General features: G+C 38.4%; 3 protein-coding genes across 3 annotated transcripts; 1 reads left to right on the forward strand and 2 right to left on the reverse strand.

Moving 5' to 3' along the window:
- Nucleotides 1-659: 659 nt before the first annotated feature.
- dhrs7ca (dehydrogenase/reductase (SDR family) member 7Ca) lies at nucleotides 660-2,884 on the reverse strand. The gene is made up of 7 exons (XM_063018694.1): nucleotides 2,844-2,884; nucleotides 2,500-2,659; nucleotides 2,267-2,379; nucleotides 1,775-1,985; nucleotides 1,574-1,666; nucleotides 1,109-1,261; nucleotides 660-1,008 (listed from the first exon to the last, which is right to left on the reverse strand). The coding sequence occupies exons 2-7, from the start codon at nucleotides 2,648-2,650 to the stop codon at nucleotides 800-802; spliced, it is 930 nt and encodes a 309-aa protein (XP_062874764.1). The 5' UTR covers nucleotides 2,651-2,659; nucleotides 2,844-2,884; the 3' UTR covers nucleotides 660-799.
- A 2,636-nt stretch (nucleotides 2,885-5,520) lies between these two features.
- On the forward strand, nucleotides 5,521-15,129 carry prpsap1 (phosphoribosyl pyrophosphate synthetase-associated protein 1). The gene is made up of 10 exons (XM_063018692.1): nucleotides 5,521-5,799; nucleotides 7,281-7,333; nucleotides 7,443-7,509; nucleotides 7,738-7,910; nucleotides 8,337-8,452; nucleotides 8,535-8,590; nucleotides 8,949-9,094; nucleotides 13,136-13,206; nucleotides 13,347-13,493; nucleotides 13,829-15,129. Exons 1-10 carry the CDS (start codon nucleotides 5,717-5,719, stop codon nucleotides 13,985-13,987), a joined length of 1,071 nt encoding a protein of 356 aa, XP_062874762.1. The 5' UTR covers nucleotides 5,521-5,716; the 3' UTR covers nucleotides 13,988-15,129.
- A 5,295-nt stretch (nucleotides 15,130-20,424) lies between these two features.
- Nucleotides 20,425-21,439, reverse strand: rasd4 (rasd family member 4). Its single transcript, XM_063019087.1, has one exon. The coding sequence runs from the start codon at nucleotides 21,434-21,436 to the stop codon at nucleotides 20,810-20,812; it is 627 nt and encodes a 208-aa protein (XP_062875157.1). The 5' UTR covers nucleotides 21,437-21,439; the 3' UTR covers nucleotides 20,425-20,809.
- Between the last annotated feature and the right edge of the window lie 644 nt (nucleotides 21,440-22,083).

Consider the following 22,083-nt stretch of genomic DNA (forward strand, 5'->3'; position numbering starts at 1 on the left):
CTGTTTTTGACTTTGTGCTTATAAATGTAAACAAAATGTCATCTATTGTATATTTATTTCGTAATAATTATGGTGTATTTATATTTCATTTATAATTATGGTGAGTTATTTGGGTTAAATCAGTATCTGGGGGATATTTTACAGCAGTAAATGACAAAATGAAATAAAAAAGAATTTAAGTTTTAAATAATTTGTTTGCCTTAAAACTTTGCTGTCCTGGGTTTTAACTTACACATGATTAACTTATTAACAGTAGAAAGTAAAAATCATTCAGTGGTCATAGCATACTGATGATACCTTTACCTCATAAATCATGATACACTGCTCTCCCCTACATAAAAGTAAATAAACTGCTTTCATAAGTAAAAAGTATTGGTATCGGCGATACTGACCCTGCATTTAATTTGGATCGATACCAGATTTTGCATTATCTCTCACCACTGGTTTGAACTATTTGCTATAATGAGTTTGCATGCGCGTCTTTGTCCTCATATTTTTCAAAAATATGCCTTGCGATAAATTTGTGGCCTGTCCAGGGTGAAAGCTAGCCTTGTGCTTAAGTGTTTCTGATTGGCAGTGGACCCTTACCAGGAAACGTTGTTACTCACACAGTGTTGGGGGAGACATACCAAGTTCTACAAACACAGAAACCAAAAAGCTTTAAGACAAATTTGTATTGTGTTCACACAGACAAACATAGTGTTTGAACCTGGGTTAGAATTTGATTTCACACTTGTTATCCACTTTAACAAAGAACTAAATCCCAAGACAGTTTATTTTTAAATACAAGCTCCAATAATTACTGTGCTTGCTCCACAGCTGCAGCGTTCCTCACTCCTGCTGCCATTACAGCAAAGAAAATGTTGGGAAAAAGAGACCGGGCATAGATGGCCAATTTCGAAATGGAATGAGCCATGATGATCTCATTTCTCTTGTTGCTCAAAGCTTTCAATATGGCACTGGTCATCTCCTCTGGGGATACACCATGTGGCTTCTGCCCTGTAAGCACTGCAGATTTCGAGAAGAGAATTCTCAGTAAAAGAATTTATGTGAGATTACACAATTGAAATAAAAAATTAGATGTTTATGAGTAGACAATAAGGTTTACCTGACAGGATGGAGTTCAATGGGTTCATTTGTTGGACTGAGGGAGAAGGATTTATAAAGGTGTGATTGATGGTGGTCACAGAAATGCCAAACTCTTGTACCTCAGCTCTAAGACAGTCAAAGAAGGCTTGCACTGCGTGTTTGGAAGCAGCATCTAACAACATTAGGAGATAAGATAGGCTTTAAATAGAAGTCATTTTTGGTTGTCAGAAGAAGTACTGCCAATTTGGTATCAACTGAACCATAGCAGCTACAATAAAGCTAGTTAGATTTAAATAAGTGACAAAGTTTCTTTTTAAATTCAGTTAAATAAACAATAAGTTTATTTTTACTCAAAACTGTTTACCGAAGTATGTTTTTTCATGCTAAATGATTGCTAGATATCCCTGACCAGATCATCAGCAACTGAAAGAGACTGTTTTATTCAGTTGCATTGTTACAACAATCTGAAATTAGCCAGACTTACATGTGGTCCGAAAAGGCACAGTCAGTTTCCCCTGAATGCTGTTGACCAGAAGAATGTGGCCAGCCTTTCTAGAGATCATTGTAGGAAGAACACCTGCAAATGTAAAAATGAATAAAATTAAATAGTCCTTTGCATTGTTTGTGCACTGATCAACAGGACAATGGTTAGGGGTGTGTGGTACTCTCGAAGATTATACTGTACCTTTGGCCAGTGTGATCGGCCCAAAGTAATTGGCATCCATAACCATCTTATCCATTTCTAAAGAAAGGGACTGTGCAGGTGCTTTTACTTTTATACTACTGTTAATAATGAGAATATCCACATAGCCATAACAGTCTAGAACATCTGAAAGCACATCTGGCATTGTCTCAATTTCACCGAAGTCCAGCTCAATCAACTTAGGTGGGAATGTCTGGAAGTGAAAGTTGAGAAGATTAATACCCATACAAATAATAATGTTTCTAATTTTTATTGGCCTGACAGCAAAATCTAAATACAGGTCTAGCATTAACTGGTATGCTTGTACTGGTTACCACTATAAAACAGAAAGACCCCAAAATCTTAATTTACTTGGGTAACTATTCAAAACCCTTTATTAAATTAATAAAGGCTTTTACAGAGACCTATAGTACATTGTTTAAAAAAAAACTAGTTCACTGTATTTATCAGCAACCAATGCTATTTCCATCTTACTGCAGTAGGATCTGATTCATCCACCAGCTGCTGTCCAAGAGACTCAAGCTTTTCCCATTCCTTTCCACAAAGAATCAGCCGAGCCCCACGTTTGTGGAAAAGTTTGGCACAATCTAAAATAAATAAAAAAAAGATTAATAATAAGTAAAGTTTTAACTTCTGCAAGCTAGTTTCACTATATGTCACTGTTACCAGTATAAATGTATAGAAAAGTACATGCAACAATAGCATACCATTGCCCAGGACTGATAATGAATCTGTTATTAGCACTACTTTGTTCTGCACTGGAGTTTTGCTCAGCAGTCGAAGTACCACATTGTACAGATGGAAGAGTCCTGCTGCAATGACCACAGCAATAGACACTAGCAAAACCGTGGTACTCATACTTGTCTTCTAAAAATGATAATACAGTATTAATAGACAGTGGAAATAAGTATATTGTCTTTAATATCAGTAATAATATGTAATGGAAATTTTTAGTAAACACAATAAAGCAGAATTGTGGAAACAATGGTTTGTTTCAGCCTGGTTTGTTAATATTTTTCTTGCCAGACACAAGCTTTCTTTTCTCCCTCACCTTTACTTCTCAGAAACATGGTGGACCTTCTTGCTAAATGACTAGCAAATAAAGAGCAAGAGAGAAGAAACAATCAGAACTGTAACTTACTCAATGCAGCAGTTAGTATGGCAAGAAATTCAGCTTGTTTATCCTGACATAACGCTACCAGTGGTTGTAATCTCCTCCAACAGCTCTTCCCACAGCCCACTAGCTCCACTAGCAGCACTGCTTCGAGACTTGAGGGCTTTTAATAGCACACAGCTGAAGCTGTCTGTCTGTCAATGTTTGCAGCCAGATGGTCATTGTCACATTTATATTTGTAGTGGAGCTATGTGACTGAAAGTGTGAACTAACCCTAGTTAACAATTAAAAAGTACAAACAATTTGAAATTGGAATGTAATAGAGAAACCTTAATTCATTTTACCTAAAATTATAGGGCACTAATCATTTGCCTTTACTGAAAAGTGGTACATCCAATCTCTCCATAATGATTTTGTTCTTCTGGATTATCATCCATATTATTAAAGTTGCAAACAGGTTGGTGCCAAGATTACAGCAAATACAGAATGTAACATTCAGAGTAATCACAAACACAAACTGATGCCTACTTAATATGAAATTGGTATAAAAAGTGGAATTTTTTTATCCCGTGGGTTGGTGCCAACATAAGTGACAAATAACTTTCTGACAACATTTCGAAGGTCTTTTACATAGTGCTGCTTCAACTTTGTGTCCACTTGTCTGAAATATACTGGAAATTTTGTTTATTATGAGAATGAGAGAAACTTGTTACTAAACTTAATCATTTAGTTAAAAACTATTTAGTCATTTAGTAAAAATTAGTTTAAAAGCTTTTGTTAGGTTGTTTCTAGGTCAGTCAAAATCTATGAAATGTAAGAACATTATTTAAAATGCTAATAAATACCACAAGGCTTTTATTAATAGTTACATATGTCATATTACACTGATGCCAACATATTTAGACAAGCTGCCGCTTTTACCCCAAGCGACTCACAGTACTGTGACAGTATACTGTCTAAGCCATTGAGGGTTAAGGGCCTTGCTCAAGGGCCCAGCAGTGACAATCTGGCAGTGGTGGGACTTGAACCAGCAACCTTTTGATTACTAGTCCAGTACCTTAACTGCTAGGCTCCAACTGCCCAACAGTGACAACCCAAAAAGGTGCATGGCAATGAGTAGGGTAGTAACATCCTGTGTTTTTGTGTTACGTTTATTTAAGGACCTGTCTTAAATTACAGTAAATATACTTGTAGGTGTAGCCAGAGATTGATGACCAGCATTTAGGTTTTTTTTCCAAAGTATATGTCATTACAGTGTTGTTACAACCCCTGAAAGCTTTTCATTTTGACTTTCAATCATATTTTATTATTTATTTATTTATTAGGATTTTAACGTCATGATTTGCACACTTTGGTTACATTCATGACAGAAACGGTAGTTACTCGTTACACAAGGTTCATCAGTTCACAAGTTTAATGTCAAACACAGTAATGGACAATTTTGTATCCCCAATTAATCTGACTGCATGTCTTTGGACTGTGGTAGGAAACCGGAGCTCCCGAAGGAAACCCACACAGTAGGGTTGCCAACCGTCCCGTAAAATACGGAATCGTTCCTTACTTAAAAACTAAATGACGTGTTCCGTACTGAACTGATACGGGACGCACTTTATTCCGTGTTTTTATCAATGAGAGAGAAATGCTGCAGATTAGAGACTTCCACACTGGAAGAAGCTGAATTTTTTTACCCTAAAAAGAAATCTAGTTTGGTTAACTAAAATTACTTTGTGGAAGAAAATATCAAATTGACAGTGTAAATGTGATATGAAATTGTAACATGCCAGCAAAAGATGCCACACAGTAAAGTTTATTCCAAACAGTGCCCACTGTAATACATAAACTAAACAAGAATAAAAAAACAAAACCCAAGTATTTATGAAAAAGTGTGAGAAATGTTCAGCATTTTTTTATAATACCAGGTCTGTTTTATAAAAGTAAAATTGCAAGAATTCTTGAATGAGTACATGCCCGTGTGAAGATGGATTATGTAAAAATGTTGTTGCACTATTGAGAAAAATTTTTACATGATGTTCTTCATGCATGTTGTTTTGCATAAAATATGGTTCTGATTTATTATTATAAAGAATGAAAATAATAAATGTTAAACAGCCTAAATTAAAGATTTTGATAATATCCCGACGACGGTGTAAGACCCGTAATATGTTTATAGGTGCAACCCTAACCGCCAGCCCGCCAGCCCAGGGTGTTCCTTATTTCCAGTTCTGAAAGTTGGCAACCCTACCACACAGACACGGGGAGAACATGCAAACTCCACACAGAAAGGACCCGGACTGCCCCACCTGGGGATCGAACCCGGAAGGCTGTGAAGCCACCCTTCCACCCTTCAATCTACATCAGTACAACGTTACTAATGTCATAATAGTGGTTTTAACAACGTCACGACCACGTTGTGTTTGCTGGTTAGCCCACTAGCACAGACCAAACCCGGAATACACAGAGGAATTCACCGCAGACTGTTTAACTCTGGATTACAGGTCAAAGCGCTTGTTCACGCCAAACCTCTCGGCGGCAGCAGAGGAGAAATTTATCTTTAATCCTGCAGAATAAAATAGAAAATGTGTGTTTGAGTTGCTTGGAAACAGTTAAACGCAGAATGGTAATTTAGCATCGAGCTACGCTGCACTGCGTTTACTGACACTGTAACGGCCGTCACGCTGCACGGTCGCCTTTCGTTTCAGCCTCCCGACACGACGTTCCTTCACATCGAAAAGTAAACAGGAACAGCGGCTGAGTTCGTTCCTACAGTTTATGAAGCTAAAACTGTTAGCATCACTTTATTTATCTTCAGAATGAACGTACCCAAAACCGGTTACCGTGTCTTCTCTGCTAATTCTACTGCAGCTTGTACCGAACTGGCTAAAAAGATAACTGAGTATGTATCCTTCAGTAAACACTTACCTTCTATTTTATTTAACAATGAGCGGTAACATTTCTGTTTAACATATTGTACCAACCAGAGCAAGAGACTGGCTGTTTCTGGGCTAGTTGGGTATTTAAGTTTTGCCCTGATCTCTAGCTAAGGACCTGGCTGACACGAACAAATAACCAGCTAAAAACAAACGGTTATAACTATCCATGACTTATTCATTTCCTGTGTGTTTGTGATTCAGTGCCATTGTAAATGTTTTCATAAGGTCCCTTGGTCCTTTCATATAACGTTCTACCTGCATTTTACTCAATATGACTATTTACTTAGCTAGGCTGTTAGCAGGGTGTCTGTTTTGACATGTTATGGCAGCTTGGAATGTCAATATGTTACAAATGTGCAATACTGGATGAAATAAGACCATACAGGCATAAAATAGCTAAACATGGTGCTTCAATTGTTGGATGTCAATGAAGACTCATATTTTGTCTAATTTAGTTCATACGTTTGAGTAATAAAATGAATTGTGGCATGTGTACAAGATAACTCACTGCGTATTTACACTGTTCTGTGTCTTTACACCGATCAGCCATAACATTAAAATCACCTCCTTGTTTCTACACTCACTGTCCATTTTATCAGCTCCACTTACCATATAGAAGCACTTTGTAGTTCTACAATTACTGACTGTAGTCCATCTGTTTCTCTGCATGCTTTGTTAGCCCCGTTTTATGCTGTTCTTCAATAATCAGGACTCTACCAGGACCACCACAGAGCAGGTATTATTTGGGTGGTGGATCATTCTCAGCACAGCAGTGACACTGACATGGTGGTGGTGTGTTAGTGTGTGTTGTGCTGGTATGAGTGGATCAGACACAGCAGCGCTGCTGGAGTTTTTAAACATCTCACTGTCACTGCTGGACTGAGAATAGTCCTCCAACCAAAAATAACCAGCCAACAGCACCCCATGGGCAGCGTCCTGTAACCACTGATGAAGGTCTAGAAGATGACTGACTCAAACAGCAGCAATAGATGAGCGATCGTCTCTGACTTTACATCTACAAGGTGGACCAACTAGGTAGGAGTGTCCAACTAGGTAGGAGGCTGCTGTGTCTGATCCACTCATACCAGCACAACACACACTAACACACCACCAACACACCACCAACATGTCAGTGTCACTGCAGTGCTGAGAATCATCCACCACCTAAATAATACCTGATCTGTTGTGGTCCTGTGGACTACAGTCAGTCATTGTAGAACTACAAAGTGCTTCTATATGGTAAGTGGAGCTGATATAATGGACAGTGAGGTGGTTTTAATGTTATTGCTGATCAGTGAATTATTTATGTGCTTCTAGTTTTCCACATTACTGTTTAAAATGTTTTCTGAGCAACAGTATTCTATCCTACAGTGTACAGATTTATTATTAAAATAAATATGAGTCACTTAAATATAACTTCTTTTGGACATTTCTCACTGTTTAGGCGTCTAGGTGTGGAACTTGGCAAGTCTGTCGTGTGCCAGGAGGGTAACAGAGGTAAAATTCAAGTACCACTAAAATAGGCTTCATGCATTTCATTACAAAGCAGACGTCCCATTTATTTTAATGTATTTTCTTTCATTGTGACCCATTCCTCCTGTCACAGAGACCACAGTTGATGTCAAAGAGTCTGTACGAGGCCAAACCATCTTTATTATCCAGACCATTCCTAGGTAGTGCACATTTCTTATTGTTGGTATACTATGACCACCAGAGTATTATTTTTTAGTATTAAATTTTTGAATACAATTTAAATTAATAAAAGTTTGAAAATGTATTTCTATAAATGTACTTGTGTGCTTGTTTGTGTGTGTGTGTGTGTGTGTGTGTGTGTGTGTGTGTGTGTGTGTGTGTGTGTGTGTGTGTGTGTGTGTGTGTGTGTGTGTGTATGCCATTGTCAGAGATGTTAACACCGCGATCATGGAGCTGCTCATTATGGCCTATGCACTCAAGACCTCCTGTGCCAAAAACATCATTGGTGTCATTCCATATTTTCCCTATAGCAAGCAGTGCAAGATGAGGAAAAGAGGATCCATAGTATGTAAACTGTTGGCGTCCATGCTAGCCAAAGCAGGTATCACATGGTTACACTATTCAAACACAATTTACATGTCATTTTCTCAGTTTTATCTGTCTTTAGAATTTGTCCTGAGTAATCTAGTTTGATGTTAAAATGTAAAGGCTTGGTCACTCAAGTGGACCAACTGTCTTACACTAGCCCACCACTTCTGAGATCTGGGTTTGAATCTCAGCAGTGCAGTTGTTCAGCTGGGCATATATACAGACAAAAGCCCTGCAATCCAAGCTCTGCAATGGATTGGCACCCTGTCACCCTGTTACTGCCTTTTACCAGGTAATTCCCGGTGAAACCAGACCCGCCATGACCATGATTAGAATAAAGCGGTTGATTCAAATTAAATGCATGTTTAGGATCAATTAATAATTCCTAATGTGTTTAAACTCAACTGAATTAGGTTTTAAAAATGTAAATATTAATCAGGTCTGACACACATCATCACCATGGACCTGCATCAGAAAGAGATTCAGGGTTTCTTCAGTTTTCCAATAGACAACCTGCGTGCTTCTCCATTCCTTCTACAGTACATCCAGGAAGAGGTATGTGACTAGGCGAAAATGCTTTTTATGTGTACTAAAGCTCTTTACCTTTTTGTATAATGTTTGCTGCTTATTCTTTCAGATCCCTGATTACAGAAATGCAATTATTGTTGCAAAGTCTCCATCTGCTGCTAAGAGGTATTATGGCCTTTCTTAAAACTGCACATGCCTACAGCTCCATTTTAACCCTGTTTAATTCCAGTCATTTTGAATCTATGGCTTGGCATTGTACTAATGACCTGCCGCATGCATGACACCCATGCTTGATGCCAGTCAATAAGAAAGGCACAATGATTACTTAACATACTTTCTGTATATTTAAGTAAAATATGAATGAAATGATCATTCTCATGCATTATATGATGCTACGTTCTGTATTTACATTTTGTCCATTAGAATTGTATTCAAGTTTTTGTGCCAGTTCTTTAAAACCTGTATTGTTTGATACCAGTGCACCTCTGAATCTGACGCCTACTTCTGTATGTGCTGATTACAGGGCACAGTCATATGCTGAGAGGCTGCGTCTGGGTCTGGCTGTTATTCACGGCGAGGCTCAATGCTCTGAATCTGACATGGCTGATGGGCGACACTCTCCTCCCTGCGTCCGCAACACCTCAGGCCACCCTGGACTTGAGCTGCCATGTAAGATTACCTAGAATCAAAAAATAATTATAGACCTTATAGGTTATTTGCACAAACCAGAGAATTATTACAGCCTCTGGATAAAAACGAATGAACTAAAAACATAGAATTGGCGCTCAGGTGGTGCAGTCAACCTACCAGATCCGAGTTTGAATCTCAGCAGTGCTGTTGGCTGGCCAGGTGTCTACACAGACATGATTGGCTATGTCTCACAGGGGGGAAAGCCTGGATTGGCACCCTGTCTAGGGTATTCCAGTGTTTCTAGCCACAACCTTGACTAGGATAAAGTGGTTGATAAAAATGAAATGAAGTATAGACTGACAGATTTTAAAGAGTAAAATCTTAACTGAAGGGCAACATGGGTGGGGCAGCAGTATAATGCACTAGCCTGCAAAGACACAGTTGGCCTAGGGAGGGAAAGCCAGGCGAATGTGCCACCTTGCCAGTGTAACAGCAGCTCCTGCTGTCTGGTGGATGAGTTGGCATTGCTAGTCACTGGCCCTTCTCGGTTAGTGTGGGTGTAAAAAAATTATGATTCTTAATTTGTAAGTGGGGTGGCGGGAAAAAGAACAACAAAAAATATTACATGAAGTAATTTCCATGTACTAACAGCACTCCGTGAAACACATTTCCTTGTATTGCATTGCATGATTTACATTTTAGAGAACCGTAACTATTTTTAAACGTGCACACTGGTCCTTTTCCTACCAAGAACAATGATACTGATATTTTTGTATGTTTATATGCAAGTATTTTTCCACTGCTGTGTTCATTTGTGATCTTTGTGTTGTATGGACTTTGACAATCCTCAGAGTAAAACAGCATTACAGTAATTGCTACTTGTTTCAAGATTTTTCAGTGTCTGATGGGAATGAGTATTTTCAGCCACATTCTAATAGAGAATTTGTATTTTCTAACTAGCTTAAACTCATTCAGTTATAAAGCATTTTCAGGTTTATATACAACTATGCAGTATGTTTATCATGTTGTCTCTATTGTTTAATTTGAAAAAATTAGGTCAAAAAGGGTTTTTGATATAGTATGAAAAATTACAAAGGACTTTTTATCCTTTATTATACTGTGTTGGTCAAAATAATAAAAACTCACTCAAACACTCAAAAAAGATGCTACCAACTACAGTGGTAGATTGTGTTACATTGCTGAATATTATTTAAGAAGTGTCCAGGTGTGTTAATTACAAAAACTGGATATTAGTGTAATTTTGTAATAGTCTAAAAAGTTAGGGCAGTTTGTGTCAAACTTGGATTAACGTCATAGGCAAGGATAGAAAGTTGTCACGTTCATGGATATTGGTGGTACGGGCAACTTCCGCCGGTTATACGACACCCTCTCCTAGTGGCTACTGATTGTTTTGACTTTCGAGAAGGTTTTCAAGAAGCATGTGTCCCTCCTCGGCCAGAGAGGGTGTCGTGTTACTGTCAGGGTCACCAGTGTGCAGTCTGGGAACTAAATATACCCAAATATGGACAAAAAAGATATTAAAAAGACAACAATGACAAATTTACAAAAGTATTTATTAATTAACCAATATAAACATATTAATTTATAAGAATAAACAAAGACTTAAAAAACAGTCAGGTCGTGCAAGCACCTTCTGTATTTTAGCTTTAAATGTTTGTTTTACTGGCACGTCCAGAGTAGTTTCCTGACCATGAGATTAAATTTGCTTTCATGATGTACTAGTACATCATGTTCCCTTCATAATTCTGTGTAATTACCCATGACTGCAGATAAACAGCCCCATATCCCAATTCTTTTACCTCCATATCTTACTGTAAATTCAGTGTTCTTAAAGTCATCCAGACAACCTTCCTTTTTCCAAATGTCATTTGGTTGATTGTGAGAGCAGAGATTATTATATCTTCTGTACTGACATAGATGTTTAAGGTGCTTGCTATGGCTTTAAAGGTGCTTTTATTCAAGTGTTGTCTTAAAATGTTGAATATCAGGAAGCTTCTTCATCTTCGCTATGATTGCATGATTCCGCCATTAAATTTTCTGTATGTTTGGCATTTTTTTATAATCAAACCAGCAGCAAATTATACTAGAGATTTTTACATACAGACTTTAGATTCAGAGACTAAAAACCTCTTTTGCTGTAAACGTACCATTTATGTCATTTTTGAAAAATATATAGTATATAATAATTGGGAACATAAGAGTGGAAATGCATTTAAATAATCTGTACTACTGATTAGCTGTAATTAGAACTGATTGGAACTGCAGGTTGTAAACAAGTATATTCTGAGGATTCTTGAAGTCCTGGTATCCTCATTTTTGTGTTTCTCTGTGTCTGTTTCTTTAATGTGATGTTTATTTGTTGGTAATAGGCAAGCAACAGGCTCCGTTCCCAGGCATAGAGCTCCCAAGTACGATGGTTAACTCTTTGCTTTTGATCACAGCACTGACTGCACTGAAATGGTTCCTCTATGCGTGCATGCAGTGATCGAGGCTTCTCAATACCTGCATTCAAATGCATTTTTTCTAATTTAATTCAGGAGAATTGGATATTTGTGTGATAAACCCTCTTCAGAAAAAAAGTACCATGACCGAGTCATCTAATCCAACAGTTTGTGTCTGTCTGTGATCCTAAGAACAAACCTTAAATTTAACAGAGATGAATAAATAGAACGAGATGAAATCTGCAGTGCCAACTCCAGAGTGCTTCCAATCAGGATTGAGAAACCTCAAATGAAGTGCATCCTTCTGAAGTCTGTAATTATCATCCTTTGAAACAAATGGAACCATTAATTATCCACCTCAGATAGAAATGGACTCTGTAGTAGGTTTGGCTTTAATCAAGCTTCATGTTTTCAATAAACACATCATGCCTGCTTGAAAAAAAACTCTGTAGATTTTAGATGAGTTGCCTTGTAGTTACGTAACGCCAAGACTTTTGCAAGGTCTTGGAAACACATGACCTTGAGGGGAAAATACAGAAAGGAATGTTGGAAGGACAGATGACTAAAAACACAAACATTATTGAAACATTTGTAATCAAGCCAAATATTTTAATGAATTATTTAAATCCCTGGGGCCTCACCCATGCAGAGAGCTAGAGCCCTTGATTTTGAAATTCAGTAGTGCTATCAACAAGGCCAGGCATCTGATAGACACAATTGGCCATGTCTGTCGGAAGGAAGGTTGGATTTCTATTTAATGCCAGTTGTGAAATGCATCCTCTATATGTGGTCGAGGCGTCGGCACGAGTGGTGGTGGATTCTAATGAGGCTAACGTGACTCTCCATGTATGAGAACACTGTGTGAGAATGTGCCGCTGGCTGGTGCATGTCAGAGTGGGCGTGTGCATGTCTGCGGCCCTACGACAGGGAATTGCAATAGGGAATTGGAAAATTATATTTCTTCAAACTGTATTTACATTTTAGGTCTGTTTTTCAGCTAAGAAATCCAGAAGTCTTTATACTATCAGGAATTCAGTTTGTATAGTTTACTCCATTGTTGAAAGGCATGTGTTGAAGGCATGTTAAACTTGTAACCCATCAAAACCTGTGCTCTGTCCCTGTGTGTGCAGGTGTGTGTGTTGGTGTGTTTTTGCTGGTTGTGTGTACTTGTGCCTTTCCAAATATTTAAATTTGAACCATGCTCCTGTTTACATCTCTTTCAGCCAGACTGGCTGGCTTTTAGGACAAAAGTAGTATAGCTGCGCTCTTTGCGATTTGAATGCACAGTGTAGAAACCTTTCATACCTCCTTTATGGTTGGGTATGTTGAATGGAAAGAGGGGTTTTGATTACTGCATGGCATGTGTTGCACATGACTTTGTTGTTTCTAATATAAATAGAATTGTAGGTGGGGTAAAATGGGACTCAAACTATTGCAGACCAACCAGTCAGATGAATTTCTAATTATTAAAGAATCATCTAGGTGATTTAGATGTAAGCTTAACCCATCCTACCCAATCTACAGGAACAGTAATGACTAGTTATGTAATGATATGCCTATTTACCATTACATGTTTTAACAGTGTGACTGACCGCTGGAATTTTGATTTTTTTCTTAGTAATGATGGCGAAGGAGAAACCACCAATCACTGTAGTGGGAGATGTAGGAGGACGCATCGCTATCATTGTTGTAAGGAAATTCTATATTATTTTGCTATTATATGTAGCTATCAGTATTAAAGCTGGAATACAGCAGTTAATTATTTGATCAGTCAATCTCAATCAAAAATTGTCAATCACAGCTTGCGCATCTGTTAAAACCCCTTATAGGATGACATCATAGATGATGTGGAAGATTTTGTGGCAGCGGCGGAGATCCTGAAGGAGAGAGGAGCCTATAAGATTTACATCATGGCCACACATGGCTTGCTGTCTGCCGATGCTCCACGCCTCATTGAGGAGTCCGCTATAGACGAGGTACATCATTTTCGACAATCTATATACATTTTTAGTAGGCCTACAAGCTTTTTCTGGTAAGTGCATCAATCTACACTTAATCACCTACAGTAACAAAGTTTATGTTTGTAGATTTGAAACTAAAATTTCAGTTTTTTATTAAAGGATGCAGATCCTTAATTACCTTGTAGAACTATTTTTGGACTTTGGTATTTTTCGCACATCCATCCATTCTTCATGGCATATCCTCTCAATTTTGGATGGATGGATGCTAAAGCCATTAATGAATATGTAAAAAAAAAAAAGAACTATCCAATCTGATAAAATGTGTTTGCCATGACTGGCTCTTGTTGCAGGTGGTGGTAACCAACACCGTCCCACATGAAGTGCAGAAGCTGCAATGTCCGAAGATCAAAACAGTGGATGTGAGCATGATCCTGGCAGAAGCCATCCGTCGCATCCACAATGGCGAGTCCATGGCTTACCTCTTCCGTAACATCACTGTAGACGATTAGGCTTAGCTTTAAGCTCGTCTCTTCCAGAATAGAGGATTGCTTCCTCTTCTTCTGCATGTGCTAGAAGTGCCAATATTCAAAATATAAAATTCTTTAAATCTGATATACACAACCTGACAGGATTGTTTAATGGAAGATGAAATCGATGTAAATGGTTTCAATATTATTCACTACTTGAAGCAGTTTGGCTTGAATGGGCATCAGTACCTAATATACCTAATAAGATCTTTAATGTACTGCTATCTGCCAAACGAAGGCATTTTGTCAAAATTAATGTCTATATGTCCATAAGCACAACATGGACCAAACATTTTTAATTCAGGCTTGTGGTGTATTTTAGACGAACTGTTTCAGAAATTAGTTTGATAAATCATTGAGCCCAAGTGACCCAAATCTGTAAGTGGTGTAATTTCTGATGTTGTTTCAGAATGCTTTGTGTCCACTCACTGAGTGCTTATCCCTTTGGTACATACATTAATAGATTATTTCATAAGCTTCACCTACCAGACAGATAAACTTTGTGGGTAAAAAAATACACACTTATTAATCAAAAGGAATCCCCATCTCAGCCAGCCCTGGTGCATATTGTTCATGTCAGTTCGAGCTTCAGTGGATGTTTAATTTGACGTGGAAATTTGATCTGCCTTGAAATAGAAATGAAGGAAATTTAAGTGTAAAGATGTTTAGGAATGTATGTAATATATACCAATAGAAGAATTATTTGTTATTATTACAATAATAATTTAGTAAGTCAATAAATTTAAATCTCTGGCCAGAAATGGTGTGCTGCTTAAAAGCAGGTGGAGTTTGAAATACGACCCAACCCCATTACATTCCAGTCACTTTTCAGTTTGCCATTATGCTGTACAGTAATGGAAACTTGTTGAGCACATGTAGTCTACATTTCACCTGCCATTTACACTTCCTGTTCTCAACTCAGTCATTCCTGTTCTGCCATGTTCACCCAGTTACTGTTGCTTCGGCAACCATATTTTAATGTATAATGTTGTTTTCAGTTACTCTTTTTTCCAGCAAACATGAACTTCATTTGGACTTGAAAATTATGTATGTGTTTGTGATGTCACTGCAGTTGATTTGCAACCATATTTAATCATATTTTTGTAAATAAATTTAAAAAAGTGTTTTTGTGCTTCTTTGTGTCTTTATTGAATTGAATATGAATTAGATAAACTCAGACACCATATGGTTTCATGTCAGTTCCCATTTCTTTATCACTAATATGCATAATTCCCTTTTTAAAAACATAGTCTGAACAATAGAATGTAACATTAGTTATGTTGTTCTGGTGTGAGTGTATCAGGTGCAGCAGTGTTGGATTTTTACAAAAAAATACTGTTTAAACTTACTGACCTCTTTATTAAGAACACATACATTTACATTTACATCGGCATTTAGCATACGCTTGGGCCCAACAGTGACAGCCTGGCAGTGGTGGGGCTTGAACCAGTCACCTTTCGATTACTTAACCAGTAGGCTACAACTGCCTACATACCATGTTAGCACTCGTACGTGTACAGTTAGAGACTGGAACTTTTCTTTTTTTCCAGTGCACAATGTGTGTTTATCCTTCTCTAGTCCTCCATCAGTAGATACTTTCTGATTACAGGACATTGCTGGCTTTATATTTTGGTTGGAGCTTTACTCCCAGTAACAACACTAAGATTTTAAAAATGCCAAGAGATACTTTGCTGTGTTCAAGCAAAGTCAAGCAAACTGTGTCAAAAAAACAAAGCTCAAAGTTTTTTTCCCCTCAGTTTATGTGATTAACAAATTTTAGGATTCGTCCACGGTGATCTAAAGCTTGCTTGGATGTGGATAGTGTCACCCACATTTCAGCTACTTTTATACATTTTTTTTAGTGGGTACAGGAAAACTAGCCCTATTTATATGGACAACACTGGTCCAAAACCCAGTGGTGCTAAACTTTCAGCACCCTTATCAGATTTCCTGGATCCCTGACTCACATTATATTTAGTTTTACCAAGTGTTACAATTCATCAAACTAAATAATCCAGTTATTTCACTCTGCCACAAGTTGGATCACATTATATGTAAAATTTATTTGTATAGCATTTTTACAATAGACCTCGTCTCAAAGCAACATTGCAGCATCCAGGACCGAAAAACCAACAGTGGCAAGAAAAAACTCCCTTAAAATGACAAGAAGGAAACCTTGGGAGGAACCAGACTCGGTATATGCTTTGGTCACAGACCCTTTACTTGCTCAGAACTCCTCAGGATATCTCAGAGGACACTGAGGAGCTTAGACCAAGTCTAGGGGCAAAGACAGCAGTCCAGAATCTCTGCAGGTCACTCATTACATCACAATCTGGATCATCATTATAGATCAGTAAATTTCCTCAATTGTCCACCGATGTGGTCCTTCAGGAATTTGAATAGATGTTGCAAACTGCAGTAGTAAAAGCTACCTACAGGTATAAAAGCAATACTGATATCAAGCCTGTGCCAAGAATGAAGTGTTAAGCAAAAAGTAATAATAGAACATTTATTTTTCTTTTTTAATATTAATAATTATGTAAATATAATTTGTCCATGTTAAAGACTCACCTATATTTAGACTGCTCAGGATTTCTGAAGTCGGTGTATGAATTGCTGGTCCAGGTAAATGAAAGAGACAGCTGTGTTTTAACCAGACATTTAAGAGGAACTGGAATGCTGACAGTCATGGTACTTCCCTTTTTCAGCTCAGGGAAACAATACACCTTGTTTGAAAAGAGGAAGTTGTGTGTGGGGGTTTGGCATATCTGTAGACCAATGATTCTTAACGATATTGTCAGCTTGGCCACAAAGCAGACAAAACTCATAGGATGTACAGATGCTTTAATGCACACTAAAACAAAGGAAATCAAGGGCTGTATTCTTGTGCTGTTTCTGTTACTTTTTTCCTACAGTTTGTATATTTATATCAAATAAATATTGGATATATATACAAATAAAAAATAGGACCACACTTTACCTTTAGCACAATTTATTCCTTTTTGAAACACTTAGAAAGGTCTCTGGTTAGGTATTGGGCCATCTGGGGTGCTAATGTAGCAAAGTGGTAAATTACGCTCCTGCTAGGATTCAGGTGTTTGAATTTCCAGAGGTGCTATCAGGGTATTGAGTCTCCGCAATCAGTCCAGACTGGGGTGTGTTACTGCATTGTGCCCAGTGATTTGGGGGAAACTGGACCCACCACAAACCTGATGAAGGTGGTGGGGATCTGCCTTGCAGCCTGTGATCTTAAACGTCTCATAAAGGTTCAATGATGATTAAAGTCATTTGAAGGTGCTTTACCTTAGCTTATCGATCCACTTAAATACTTTTAATACTTTGTAAACCAGTCATTCCTCAGAATTCAGAAAAGCGCATTTGACTAAATGGGGATAAGTTCCCACCAACACACACTGAAATCTTGTGGAAAGTCAGTAGCCACACCCACCAGGTATAAAAAGGGACCCCCAGAAACCCTTAATAATCAAATATTATTTGGGTGGTGGACCTTTCTCAGCACAGCAATGGCTCTAACATGTTAATGACATGGTATTGTGTATTAGGTGCAGCAGTGTTGTTGGGATTTTTGTTGGGATTGTAGGTGTACAGTTATTTTCTATTTTCTTTTTCATGATAATGTGCGTTATTACTACTCTAGTCTTTAATCAGTGAAAACTTGCTGGCTTTATATATTTGGTTGGAGCACTGTTCTCCTCCAAATATTGACAGTGAGGTTTTAAAAAACCCAACAACACTTTGTTATGGTCTTGATTATTAGGAGTTTAGGTCAAGCTTTGCTTTATACAGACATGATTATACTAACGTTTTGTGGGAATTTGTGTCCATTCAGATATTGTAAGGTCAGGCACTGATGTTGGCTCACAATCGGCATTCCAGATCATTACAGAGGTGTTATGTTGGTCTGAAGTCAGGACACTAATTCCTTTACAACTTGTCAAATATTTTTCAGACCTCCTAGCATTTCAAACAGGACCACAGTTACACTGGAACAGAAAGAATCGGAACAAAATTTAAAATAAAACATTTATGTCTTAGCAATGGGTGCGGCTAAAACGCCACATAGTTTAGCTAGTGTAGCTTGTTGCAATAGCTTATGGGTCAAGGTTTTTCACTCATTATATCATATGTATGTTTGCATATAGCAGCTCTGTCGTTAATTCCAGATTTGGTGAACTCATGACTGGATCGTACTCATTTATGTCTGTGGTAAAGATTTTGGCTTATCGCTATTAGCTGCTAATTTGTAAGTCGAATGCAGCATTTCTTCAATGTCATGCATCTTTTACTTTGCTGTAGTGTTGTTTCTTGGAAGATAAACTGAATCACATTGTTGGTCCAGTGCATTAAATGGGAAATAATGTCTTTTGAAAGCTCTGGTACTGTAAAGAATTACATTAATATTATTGAAATATTCACAGTAAAGTTTCCCTTTAGCATTATTACAGGTGACATCTCTAAATCTGTGTCCAGAAGTTCTTTTTAAGTGGCATATTTAAAAGAGAAACTTCTGATACGTGTCCTTATTTGAACTGGCACTGGGAACCAACGGGCATCCCGTACAAACCAGAATCAGAAACAAAGGTTCGTTTAGCAAACCACTAGCTTCCCTTTCAGATCGTTTCTGCTTTGACTAAACCACTTCCGCAAGCAAAACGAATCCAGTGTAATCAGGCTGAGCCTCCACTAGATGGCAGTAAGTGCAGGAAAATATATATGGACAAAAATATTGGGACACCCCTTTTAATTCTTGAATTCAGCCGCAACAGTTGCTAACATGTGTAATAAATCAATTATTATTATTATAAAGGAAATATGGACTTATATGCGTCCAGCTTTGCAACAACAGTTTAGGGAAGGCCCTTTCCTGTCCCAGCATGTCTGTGCCCCTGTGCACAAAGCAAGACTTATAAAGACATAATGAAAAGCTCAGTTTAAAGAAACTACAGAGCCCTGATCTCATTCCCACTGAACAGCTTTGGAATGAACTAGGACATCAATTGAGTTTTCTTGACCAACATCAGTGCCCAACCATTCAAATGCTCATCTGACTAAATAGGCACAAATTCCCACAGTCACTATTTTAAATAATTTAGTTTACAATTTAGGATTGGCACAGGTAGCAGGTAGTGTAAGTGATCAGTGGCTTCAGGTTTTGAAAACCTGGGTTTGGACCACACCAGCAGTAACTCTTTGTGTGGAATTTGGTATGTTCTCTGTGTCCCAGTGGGTTTCTATAAGCTGCTCTGGTGTTATCCCACCTCCTAAAACATTTGTGATGTAAAAATGTGCAAAGTGGTTAAAATAAATAAATCATTTGTAAGTAATTTAGCACTTTATGTCCTAGTGTCACAGTAAGTAGTGCTGGCGATGCATAAATCCAGGGTTCTGGGAACCTGGGTACAAATTTCACTTGCAGTAACTCTCTGTGACATTTGGCATGTTCTTTCAGTAGATATCCTCTATAGCTGCCCAGGGTTTTCCTCACCTCTTGTTGGTGTTTGTATTGATTACTGTACTGTGAATGAATGGTTGAGAGTGTGAGGTCAAAGGATTGTTGTCCAATCGCTGGGTCACAAAGCAACCCTAGATTTGTGACCCTAATTAGGATGAAGCAGTTATTGAAGGTGAATAAACAAAATAATAAATCCAAAATATTTCATCACTTAAATATTTATTATTTCCAGATTTTCAAAACATGTAAAATAATATTTGTATCAATTCAGAATATCAAAAGTACAATACATGACCAAAGGTTTGTGGACACCTGAAGATGAGCTTGTTGGACATCTTATTCTAAAACCATGGGGATTATCCTGCAGTCCCCCATCCCCCATACCACACCACCCTTTGGGACAGCCCTTGTTTGGAGCGGGCCCCACATCTGGCCATCGCTTTTATTTACCCATTACATCTTTTTTGTTATTGTCTTTTAAGCCACAGTGTTGTTCTACCTTGGTTAAACATCCTGCAAATTGGGTTCATTTAGAATTCTTGCGGCAGCATGATGGACCAGGGTTCTATTTCCCTTCCAGACAGCCAGGATGCTTTCTGTGTGGAGTTTGCATGTTCTCCCTGTCTCCATGTGGGTTTCCTCCGAGTGCTCCGGTTTCCTCCCACAAGTCCAAAGATGTGCAGTCAGGCCAATTAAAGCTACTATAAGTGCCCTAGATGTGAATAAGTATGGGAGTGCCTGCCATTGATTGATTGGAGACCTGTCTGGGGTGTTTCCTACCTTTCGCAGAGTGAATTTGTCCCACATGACCCAGACCAAGATAAAGAGGTGGTAAAAAAGACAATGAATGGTTAAATTCTTGAAGATGTGGGGCTGCACTTGACTGAAACCCTTGAACCCAATTATTAGAATTAGTATCCACATAATTTTGACAATATGGTGTACATTTGTACAGTGACAAACATGGACTTTATTAAGATAAAATTGACACCAAAGAACATAATATAATATAATATATATATTGTTGTTACAATCCAGACAGCAATAGTTTTTCAATACTCACACATTATTCAAACACTGGACATGACAATGAGGATCAGAATTGTAGCTACCTCATTATTCAGCATATTTAAACCTCCAGCTGTGCTTTGTCCTTTCAGAACATCAGCTGATCTGACTTTTTACGTCCTTCCTTCTGTATCAGCAGCCACCTTTCATCTTTTAACCTCTCACAGTATTACTACTGGCATGCTAACAATGATGCTGAATTTAAAAGGTTCAAAAAGTTCATTCTATAGCTACCTAAACTTTTTCTCCCTCTCCTGGCCACTTTAGGAAATGACACAGCTGTTGGTTTTGTTCATGGGTGGCCGCACTCCTCTGTTTTTAGGAAGTGTCTCTCTGCGGCGCCGAAGGGCCGGACTCAGTCGGCTCGGCACATTGACCTGCTGCAGCAGCTCCCTGAACACTTCCAGCACGTTGTTGTTCTCTTTGGCCGATGCTTCCAAGAAGCAGTTGTTCCAGTCCAGCTCCATGGTGGCGAGAACGTCATCGGCGTACACGCGTCGCTCAGCCTCAAGGTCCGTCTTGTTGCCCACCACTACGACCGGCGTGAACTTGTTCTCCTTGACCTCCAAGATCTCCTTGCGTAAACTCTTCACGACTTTGAGTGACTCAGGGTCATCCACGGAGTAGACCAGGGCGAATGCATCACCGTTCTGGATGGAGAGCTTGCGCATGGCTGGGAAGGAGTAGCTGCCGCTCGTGTCCATGATGTGCACGGTCACTTTGACACCGGCCACCTCATACTCCATGCTGTGCAGCTCCTCCACTGTACGCCGGTGCTTGGGCTCAAAGCTCTCCCAGAGGAAGCGCTGGATGAGAGCCGTTTTGCCCACCCCGGCTGCTCCCATGAACACCAGACGTACCTCTTTCTTCTCCTTTACCTCCAGAGACATGGTTTGAATTTGGTTGCTTATCCTAATGAAGTACTCAGTTCCCTAAATGTTCAGTTTTTAAGTTCCAGGTTGACTGAAGAAATAGACACTGGCGTCAAGGTATCAAAATTACATTGCTCATGAACTTATTTTTATTATCAGGAAATTTAATTCAATTTAAATTCCAGTTTCAGAGCATGTGAACACACACTAAGCGAGGCTGCAGATGAGCGTGAACCATTGCGAACAGGCGTCTGTGTTTCTCTGTGTGGCTGCATGTTCCATTTATAGTTTCTCTCAATGAGGGTTTTACACGCCTCACAAGCATTCAGCCAATCATCTAACAGCAGAAATCCTTATTGCTTACTCGGCAACCAACTGGAAAAGAGTATGCAAATGAGAAACTGACTCTCTGCTAGAATAATAGATTTGATTTCAAAACTGACTGTCCTGTTTCAAACCTGGTCAAAAACAGACCACATGATACTGACCACATTCAAGCAAGCTTTAAGGTTTCATAGACTTAACTGTACTGTTCAAGAAAAAAGACAATTGTTTACTGCACTTTTTATTAGTTCCAACCCACAAAGGCTTTATTTTTATAGGCTCAGAGAAGTCAGAGCTGTAGTCAATATTATTTATGAACAACAAATTAGGAGGAGAATTTA

The sequence above is a fragment of the Trichomycterus rosablanca genome, chromosome 22 (genome assembly GCF_030014385.1).
Source record: "Trichomycterus rosablanca isolate fTriRos1 chromosome 22, fTriRos1.hap1, whole genome shotgun sequence".
Lineage (NCBI taxonomy): Eukaryota > Metazoa > Chordata > Actinopteri > Siluriformes > Trichomycteridae > Trichomycterus > Trichomycterus rosablanca.

Coding starts and splice junctions, on each gene's coding strand:
- dhrs7ca (XM_063018694.1), bottom strand. CDS start 2,650: ATGAGTACCACGGTTTTGCTAGTGTCTATTGCTGTGGTCATTGCAGCA. Junction 1,262..1,573: donor TGTGCCTTTTCGGACCACAT/GTAAGTCTGGCT, acceptor TAATGTTGTTAG/ATGCTGCTTCCAAACACGCA. Junction 1,009..1,108: donor ATTGAACTCCATCCTGTCAG/GTAAACCTTATT, acceptor CGAAATCTGCAG/TGCTTACAGGGCAGAAGCCA.
- prpsap1 (XM_063018692.1), top strand. CDS start 5,717: ATGAACGTACCCAAAACCGGTTACCGTGTCTTCTCTGCTAATTCTACT. Junction 7,510..7,737: donor ATTATCCAGACCATTCCTAG/GTAGTGCACATT, acceptor TGCCATTGTCAG/AGATGTTAACACCGCGATCA. Junction 8,591..8,948: donor TCTCCATCTGCTGCTAAGAG/GTATTATGGCCT, acceptor TGCTGATTACAG/GGCACAGTCATATGCTGAGA.
- rasd4 (XM_063019087.1), bottom strand. CDS start 21,436: ATGTCTCTGGAGGTAAAGGAGAAGAAAGAGGTACGTCTGGTGTTCATG.